General features: G+C 38.6%; 1 protein-coding gene across 1 annotated transcript; it reads right to left on the bottom strand.

The window, feature by feature from the left end:
* Positions 1–531: 531 nt before the first annotated feature.
* On the bottom strand, positions 532–3,067 carry LOC116247890 (transcription factor MYBS1-like). Its single transcript, XM_031620315.2, has 2 exons — positions 1,860–3,067; positions 532–1,213 (listed from the first exon to the last, which is right to left on the bottom strand). Exons 1-2 carry the CDS (start codon positions 2,270–2,272, stop codon positions 760–762), a joined length of 867 nt encoding a protein of 288 aa, XP_031476175.1. The 5' UTR covers positions 2,273–3,067; the 3' UTR covers positions 532–759.
* Between the last annotated feature and the right edge of the window lie 6,831 nt (positions 3,068–9,898).

The raw sequence follows: 9,898 nt of genomic DNA, 5'->3' as shown, positions 1-9,898 counted from the left end.
GTAATCAATTTGAACGGAGGCTTGCAAGGGCAGCATACAATGAATCAGCAGAGTTGAATCGAATTGATGGCATGTAGGTTTGATATTGGTCGATCGGACTGTTGGGATCAGGTCATAACAGAGAGGGCTGCTGGAGAAACCAGTTCAAGACTCCAACGCTGAGTCTAACTAGTACTTTTTGGAACAGATTGTAATGCATTTCAAATGAAGCTGCAGCCGAAATAACATATGCTGGATTGACTATTTGCAACATTAAAGTATGTAGACTACCTGCAAAAGATAGAACCAAAGGTGGTAGGTAGTGAAAGCTGATGCAGTGGAACAAATGCAGGAAAGGAGGTACCAAGAATCTAAAGAGTATGTCACCAGATAAGCAAGCACTGGCCATGATGCCACAACCAGGCTAGGAATATAGCTCAAGCCCATCTACCAGGCAACTCTCTGTTATGGGTCTGACATGAAAGGATGAAAATTTTTAGATATGCAGTTCATCATCAGATTCATTCATGCAATCGAAATGTACCTCACTCATAGCAGAAATTAGATGAGGCAATCCTTAAGCCTCAAATCTAAGTACATTTATTTCGCTGCAGAGATAAGATTTCGCTGCTGCAAGTAAAACAGGGACATGTTCACATGTGACGCGATGAGTTAACAGACTAAAACTCTAAAACTGACAGGCCACCAAAGAGATTCGAGGAGGCCTTTCAATTAGGAAGCTCGGTCATAGTTCTAAGTTCTAGCACAAAGATCAGGCTGCTATTGATGCATGGGAGGTGGTGGAACAGGGTAAGCAACAGGAACAACATAAGGGGCATGTCCAGGGGGAAGCATTACTGGTGTTCCAACTGCAGAAGCCATTACATGGCCAGTTATGGGCTGCCCAATTGGCGGGCCATAGACACCTCCCATGCCCACTCCAGGCAAGGTCTGCTGAGGGGAATGCTTAGCAGAAGGTCCAACAGCTCTTGCAACAGCAGCTGCATTGCTTTGCCCGGTGATCGGTCCTTGGGGCGACGATGCATCTCCATTACTCACACTTGTAATATCATGGATGCTTGATCTCCTCCTGTCCCTGTTCATCGAGTTCAAACGAATGAAATACTTCTGTGCATGGCTGGCCACCTGAGTAGGAGTCCTTGAGATGACGAAGTTCCTGGATATGCTTCTCCAGTCACCCTTCCCAAATTTGTCAAGACCCAGAAGAAACAACCTGTAATCCAAAAAGAAAAAAGAGCATCCTTCAGACTTCCACCATATACATGAGATGCCAATAATTGGTTGGTACCAAAAGCTTCTGTAACTGAAAATCCATCAGAATTTCACGGAATCAAGCGCCCCCCACTTGGAAAGTGCGACCAGCAAAATCATGCCGGATATTCAATTACATGAAGCAACCAACAGATACCCCACAATATAAGAAGAAACCGTACTGGAGTCTCATTTTTAGTATCTCTGTCCATTATTCACAGCATATCAAAATAAGTAAATGATTAATGGCAGTACAGGAAAGAGAGAGAGAGAGAGAGAGAGAGAGACAGAGAAAGAGAGAGGGAGAACCTCAATAGATGTACAACTAATACATAAAAGAAGCAACAGTAATCAAGTGTCAAATTAGAAAAGCAAGGTGGGTGAGAGTGACCCAGTTTTGTATTCAACTTTGCAGCATAATCCATATGCAGAAAGGCTGATACCATAAAACGGCGTGCTATTATTCTAATGCAGGAATAAAAACAGTCCCTCTTTTGGCTACAGGATAGTACAAGATCTCCCCATCGCACAAAACCCATGTTAGATCTCACCTGCCCCCTACTGAAATCAAAACGAGAGAGAGAGATAGAGAGAGAGAGGATGTATACCTATGCTCTTCCTCTGTCCAAGGTATCCCTTTCCGTCTTTCCTGATCAGACTTGGAACTCCCCTTCCCACCACCATTGACATCCAAGGGCAGACCGGAATACCCACCGGTACCGGCGCCACCGCCATATCCGAAACTCCCTTTCTTCGAGCTCTCGGAGGCGGCCGGAGAAAAGGATTCCTTCCCTTGAGCATCGTCGTGAGCGTAGCAGGGAACCGGAACCCTACCCGCTTCGATCGAGCTTACGTCTTCAACCAAGATGTCGTAATGGTGCTTCACATCGGCTGCAGTCTTTCCGGGGATCTCGGAAGCAATCTTCTCCCACCGTTCTTCGTCGTCCTCCGGGTGCGTCGCCAGGCCATTCTCGAAAAGCTTTTCTTCATCTCTGCTCCATTCTGTGGTCGAGTTAGACATTTTCTTGTGTCTCTCTTGTTCGCGGTGTGCGATTCAGGCAGGAATCCATTCTTTGTGGATTTGAGAAAAATACGCTGCAGTCTTCATGCCCGCCAGAAAACCCGAGTAATCGAGACAAAGAGAGGTGCTTTATTGACTATGAAAGGATTGCTCCGCAGAGAAAGTAAAGAGGAGCCAATCTCGGTATTGAAATGGAAGGAAACCCAGAAAGGAGAGGAGATGCAGGAAACCTAAATTGCACTTGGAAAGGAAATGGACTCGGAGAGGAGAAAACATGCAGGAAACTTAATCGCAATTACTGGGCTGTCGAGGGAGAGAGAGAGAGAGGCAAAGAGATTTATTTGCCCAACTTGGTATTCAAATAGAAGAGGAACTCAGAGAGGATAGAAGATGCAGAAAAACTTAAACTGAAGCTACTCTAGAAAGAAGGAAGAGAGGACTCGAGAACTCATGCAACCAAAAGGCATTGATAAGAAGGACCATATCAGAGAGAAGTTAACTCTGTGAGGTTGGTAGTCTGGACCAGAAAGACAGAACCACATCAGAGAAAGAAAGAGAAAGGGGGTGGCGGGGCGGCTTCATTGAGATAAAGCTGAAAAGCCACTCGTCTTTTCAATGACCCCACCAACCCAATGGTGCGCAATAGTGACCTGCGGCCTGCGGGACCAAGTTATGGGCAAATTAAAGGAGCCATGCGAAACGAGAAGAGAGCCACTGCAGAAGAGAGAGAGAGAGAGAGGAAGCACAAAAGACGGAGAAAGAGAAAGAGAGTCAAGTAAAACGAGAAGAGAGCCACTGCAGAAGAGAGAGAAAGACCAGACGAGAGAGAAAGCAGAGGAAAAAGAAAGAGAGAGTCAATCTCAACTCGTGATTTTCACTTCACAATCATGGCCTCCCTATTTTGGAGCGGCACCAACCAGAATCTGACCGCACTCACTGCCAAAAGTATCCTCTGGACCACTCATCCTCCCTTCTCCTCTACGTGGCGCCTTTCCCTCCATGGCCTTCGCCCTCCCCCCAAATGAACATCGACACCAAGATTTCTTGGATCTTTCCATGACCGACTGGTTGTCTCCCTCACTCATCTTACAAACATCTCCTCAACACCTCTCTCTCCCATCAAATACATCATTTTTCAACACTATATTCCCTCTCCAGATCCCCACAACACCACACATTGGTCCCATCCTCAAGTTACTGTACAGTTGAAAACTACCAACAATTTTTTAAGTGTCCCCAGAGAAACTGTAGAGCTCTGTGACCCTCGAACCAAGAGGGAGAATGCCACCACTGCCCTCCATTCAATGCTCTTTGGATAAGAGCTACCAACTTGCAGAGAGGTATTGATTCCTTTCATTTGGGTAAAACCCAGTTTTCATGTTGGTAGATTCAGGAAGGGCCATAAAAAACGGCATTGAGTTTTGAGCTGCCAATCTGAGCAGCGCCAACAATGTTAATCAGTAAGCCGAATCCAGAAATTTAAGCCAAGAAAAAGGAGAAGCATTTAGTAAAATGTCGTCTTCATACGTATATAAACTTGTATTCTGAGAAATCAACCAAAAGAGTTTGTGCCCGCTTGGCTTATATGCGATGCTGCTCCTGCCAAATAAGTACTTCTGTGGATTATGAGTGCATTGGACAAATACAGAACTCTGTTCTCCTAGAAGGATGGTCGTTGGTGACATCTGGTACAGGATTGATGTCTTTGTCTACCTTCTAAGGTTGCCATAAACATGCCCAATTCATTCATTTAGCAATTGAAGTATGAAGATTATGAACTTGGCGTTTCATAATAGCATCACCACCTCTTTTTATTTTCAAAACTACTCTCAGTCTCTTCTTCTTTTCCTTTCTTGGTTAAGAAGCTGTATTTTTTACAGTCAAGAATTACAGAGAAGAGCTCTTCTGTGCTTGCCTGAATGAGAGTTCTCGAGTTTCAATGGTCTTTCACATCAGAGATTCAGGCAAGTTAAAGCAGTCTGGATCAGTCTGTCACACCTTGGCTTCTATATTATTGAAAAAAACCATAAAAAATTAGCTCTTGAATCACTTCAGCTGGACGTACAGATAAATAAGATGCCAACCTGATTATGAATAGGCCTACCCACTTGCGGAGAAGATTTTGCTCAGTCATTTTCTCAGATCTTTCTACATTATATTCTTTTTTTCCTGCAATGAAAGCGATTTCCACGACAAATCCATGGGCAGTAACATAACTGGAGTGGAGCTCGAAAATCATGGTATATTTTACATCCTCAGATGAGGCGACCGGAAATTATAAATATATTTCTCTGTGCTCAGCCTTAAATTTAATCCATCATTACTCGATCAAAATTATAAACTGGTTATTTGATTATAATAAAGATATATATATATATATATATAATCAAATAACCAGTTTATTATATATATGAGAGAGAATCTAATGAAGAGAACAATATAGTAGGCCATTTTTCGATAGTATATGCATTATGTGATGATGAAATCATGAAACAACCATGGCACTCTGCGAATACTCATTCAACTGACGACTGTATTTTTATTAAAGGTAAAATGATAGGGTTCGATTTGTCATTGACGAGTAAATAAAGATGGATTTATTCATTCCCTATAAGTAAAGAAGGAATCATCCCAAGTACTTGGAGCACACACACTAACTAGAAGAAACACATTTTTTATTACTTTGTCTGTGGTCGATAAGAAATAATTAAAAACAAAACTTGCCTCACAATTACTTATCCTGCTAGCTCATGAGCAACTAATAATTGAAGATATTGACATCAGCATCCTCAACTGGATGATAGTCACAAATAACATCTCGAAGTTTTAAATGACAAGGTTTTTCTCATGCATAATACGGTGAGCTTGAAAAAACAAGAAAAATACGATAAAAATAAAGGAAAAATAAAATAAGTGAAAAACTAATAACACAAACATCAAAAGCCAAGTAGATTTGTAAAAAATAAAAAATAGAAAATGAAAAAAAAAGTATTTGGCATTAAAAAAATGAAAAAAGTGAAAAAAAATCGTGAAAACGGGTTTAAAACACATTTTTTTCGTTTTTAACGTTTTTTTAAAATGCTTTTTTTTAGTTTTAAACGGCCATCTAATTTATCATGTTTTTTTTCGAGTTTTTTTTTTTAAAAAAACGTGTTTTCTGTGACTATAGATGATACAGCGTCGAGATCGAGCTTGACTCACTAACTCGTGTAACTAGTTTTTATTAATGCAATGTTTTGTTTCTTTTAATTTGTTTAACATGTTTAGCTGGTTTTCTTTAACTAATCAACCATGGACGATCATCAAGTAGAAAATCCAAAGAAACAACACATATATTTTCCATCCCAATATCCCCTAAAGAAAAAAGTAGCAACAAAAATTTCTCGTTTGTGGCACATTTATGTACTTGAGCTGGGTTGAGTTGAAACTTAGTTAAGTTCTTAACTTGAACTCGACTCATTTAACATTTCAATCACCATTTATGAACAAGTCAAGCTCTAGTTTGAAAAAACATTAGTTTTCTGTCTCAAACATTATGGTAGTGTTTGATAGACTCGGATATCACATCGGAAACTGCGTTAAAAGGTATACATTTTAAGACGTTCAATTTCAACAAACTGAGGACCTTAATAGCACGGATCTTAAATCCACATTACAAATTAAAAAAAAAAACCATGAATGTCAGATCTTAAATCCATGAATATGAGATCCTCATGATTTTTATACCACCACAGGTCTAAGATTCACGGTGAAACAAACACACCCTATCGAATCCTGCATCATGCATACTTTTTCAAACTGATCTTCTCATTCACAACATTATTCCACATGGCGTGCAATAATCAAACATACTTTTCAAACTCATCTTTTCATTCATGAAAATCTTCCACATGCCCATGACTTCACACATACTCACCAGTCCCACAAGAATCTTCAGACCCAAGATCCGATCCATGATCCAAAAAGTTGAGGTGCCCATATCACTTTTCCGGCAGCAACATGAAATGTGGGCCGAGCTTATGTCGCCCACATGGTGCATGACGCAACCAATTTGAAAAATGGCCTGCCAGTAGGCTTGCACTCACATATCATTAAGATCCATTCGAGATCCATTCATTTCTTTTTGGAGGATTCCATCCAAACAGGAAAATTTGTGATCAGTTTGGACTTTTGCCGGTTTCCGGCCGACCCCAAGATCTCCTTGGTCGTCAAACTGGAATTGGCTGGAAAGTTACCAAGAATATTTCTGTGAAAGCAATTATATATGCAATAATTGGTACTACCATATATCTATGTAGCTTATATGTGGATTAAGGATTTAAGACTGGTAGCATATTGAGCGGCAAAGTGGTTCGGCTCCTCTAACAAATCGTGTTCGAATTTTGAAGTGGTTACTGTCGCGTTCCACTGTGTTGTACTTCTTGACCGTAAAAAGTCTCTAAGCATGGTTTGTGAACCCGGAGGGCAGGCACAAGGGGCTAGTGACCTCTCTTAAGGGCTGTGGAATGAATCACTCACCCTTTAAAAAAATATATATCAATAAAAGGACACGTATATAATATACTTGGGACTAATTGCACACCTTTTTTTTTTCAAAAATGGAGGCATTAGTAGGCTTGCACTCACATATCATTAAGATCCATCGTTCTTTCTTTTGCAGAAAAAAGGCAAAAGATACCAAACAACTTTTTGAGATCCATTCATTTCTTTTTGGAGGATTCCATCCCAACAGGAAAAATTGTGATCAGTTTGGACTTTTGCCGGTTTCCGGCCGACCCCAAGATCTGGTTGGTCGTCAAACTGGAATTGGCTGGAAAGTTAGTCAGAATATCTCTGTTAAAGCAATTATATATGCAATAATTGGTACTACCATGTCTATGTAGCTTATTTGTGGATTACGGCACTAAGATATTGGTAAAAGGACGTGTAGAAAATATTAGGGAAATTTGTAAGGATGAAGCAAACATGATTTTTAAATGATACAGTACTCTTGTTGTTTAGTGGGGAAATATAGAGTTGATCACCTAGCTTTTGAGTTACACATAATATAAATATGTAGAAGATTTAGAGAAATTATTTGCGACTAATTGCACAGCTTTTTTTTTTTTTCAAAAAGTGGTATAACCATCCTCAGGGCGGTAGTATTATCATAGATAGTATTATCCTAAATGATAGATGATAAGACCGTGGATAATTTTCTCAAGATAATTTTACCATCATGGGTAATATGTTCAACCCATCAAACACTACCTAGTATAGGAAATTTAGAGTTGTCCAGTAAGTGTATCACCACTTTTCTTCCAAAAAAGTACAAATAAACAGCTTATGAGAGACATAATTCTCGAATAGCCACATACTTTTTTCTAAGAGCCCGTTTGATAGGCAAGATATTTCTTGTAGCACTAAAAATAAAATTCAATTTTTTTAAGATTTTTTTTGCCCATCAAACTTAAGATGAAAAAAATAACGTTGGGTTGGTTTTCAAAAATTTCTTTCCATAATTTTTTTTTGCACTCTAAAAAGTGAAAAAAAAAATAGAGAATGAAAAAAGTAACCTTTCTGAAACATAAACCCAAGTCCGGCAAACACAAAGGGTTTTTTTCAACTCTATATTTTCAATGCATCAATTGACCTTAAAAGTGTTGAAACCATCCAAGCAATCGAGGAATTTATTTGTGTAGTTTGGCTTTTTTTTTTTTGTTAAGTAATTCCATGAAATCATCCATAAACCGAGCTCAACTGGTGCGAAAAATCTCAAAACTAGTGCCTATGTCTCCGGGGTTTATGTTTGCTTTGATTGACGCCCACCAAAATCGAACCAGCAACCAATTCTACCAAAACCCTTGAGTATGTTTGGATGACATTCTAAAAACTGTGTTTTGAAGGCAAAAACTTGTCTTGCCTCTGAACTGGAATTTTTAGAGTATTTGGGTGAGATCAAAATCAGGTTTTCTCAAAAACGAGTTTTCAAAAAACCTGATTTTCAAAAGAGATTGAATAACCCTCCCAAGTTATTCACAAAAAAAAGTGTTTTAGGTAAATGATAAAAAAACTCTTTCATAAAATAAAATTTTCAAAAATAGGTGTTTATGTGTCAGCTAAACATAGCTTTGCAGTTGTTTTTATTTACAGTAGTGTCTAGCGCAAGCCCAAGCCCATTTCAACTACAAACAAGGGCAAGGTTATGAATGAAAAATGGAAAACAACGAAAGGGCTTTCTTGGAAGAGAGAAGAGGGAATACCTTTTGTTTTTATTGACTCGATCACGAAGCCGCATTCGTCGTGTCTCTTTGTTGCAGACACAACAAAGGACAAACGAGGAATTAACTTTTATAAAAGAGTTAGGAAAATTTCTTTCCCACAAATTTGAAAAAGGGACGATTTTTTGTTATTTTCTTAAAAACGGCTAGAACTTTGTTGAAACTATCAGAAGAGCTTCCAGTGAATTCTCCTGCTTCTTCTTCCTTTCCTTTCCATTAGGTGCTGTTTTTGAAAATTTTTTAAGATACAAAAAATATTTCGTTAAAAAATTGTAAAGCACAGCACCGTTTTGCTGAAAAAAAAAATCATTTTCGATGCTACCATTTACTTATAATTTCAAAAAGCTGTTGTCTGTAATTTATCTTAAAAAGTCTTACTTTTTACGAAAGCTGTCAATGGGTTATCCATATGCCATATAATCAGAATATGCTTGAATTGGTGCCACATCTCAAATATGAGGGTCCTATTCATAAATTTGGATCTTATATTCATCCTCTTATAACCAAGAGGCTTTCTTACTGTGCCAGCTCCAGATCAAACAAATTAATTGAGAATCCGATCCATATTGTCCTGGAACATGTATAACTTGCAAAACTTTTTCCTCATAGTTCTACTCATATGCTCCCTTTTGAATCTGTTAAAAGAAAAAAAATAACTAAAAATCTAGGAATAAATTCGCTTTTGTTCAAAGTTGGGGTAAAGTTAGAATTTTTTTTTAAGGTAGGCCGAATTAAAGTTTTTAAATTTTGACTAAGATAAAAATATTATTTTTCAAAATTTTTATATAAAAAACAAGTGAATTTATTTATTTATTTATTTTTTTTGAGGTAGGGCTAAGGCTCAAAAGGGTCCTACCTTGGCTCCACTCCTGACCCCATGACAGTTAGGTTTCGTATGGGCATTTCACTGTATCAATCAATGAGCCAAGCAATCCAAAAATTCATCCAAAAATTCATGCGGCAAACAAACACTGGCTTCCTGCAGACAAAACAAGGAAGGTTGAGGATCTTGAGTCCAAACCGGCTGGACGAAAGCATGTAATGGCATGATGATTTAGATCGAGGTTGGGAAGCGTTCTTGTTTGGTCCAAATATGTGAATATCTGCAAAAACGGATGTGATTAAAGATATATCCGATTCGAATCTAATCTGTTGACATCTCTAGTTGCAACACTTCAGTCTCGGATCAGTAAGGTCCGGACCCATTGCAATCTGGTGAATCTATGATACTGATGTTATTGTTCAAATTCAGAGGAGAAGGTGATGGTTTTAGGCTTAAATGTTCAGGCTTTCTATAACAAAAATATTGTGTTCTTAAGGCGCATGTTCAAAGAACATAATGTAGTCATATGATGTGATTATTAGC

The sequence above is a fragment of the Nymphaea colorata genome, chromosome 2 (assembly GCF_008831285.2).
Source record: "Nymphaea colorata isolate Beijing-Zhang1983 chromosome 2, ASM883128v2, whole genome shotgun sequence".
NCBI lineage: Eukaryota > Viridiplantae > Streptophyta > Magnoliopsida > Nymphaeales > Nymphaeaceae > Nymphaea > Nymphaea colorata.
This window is presented reverse-complemented; position numbering and strand designations above follow the sequence as displayed.

Bases quoted from the DNA above. Each gene is read 5' to 3' on its own strand.
- LOC116247890 (XM_031620315.2), bottom strand. From the start codon at position 2,272: ATGTCTAACTCGACCACAGAATGGAGCAGAGATGAAGAAAAGCTTTTC. The intron at 1,214-1,859 runs GTATACATCCTC...TTTGGATTACAG, and splicing joins TGGACAGAGGAAGAGCATAG to GTTGTTTCTTCTGGGTCTTG.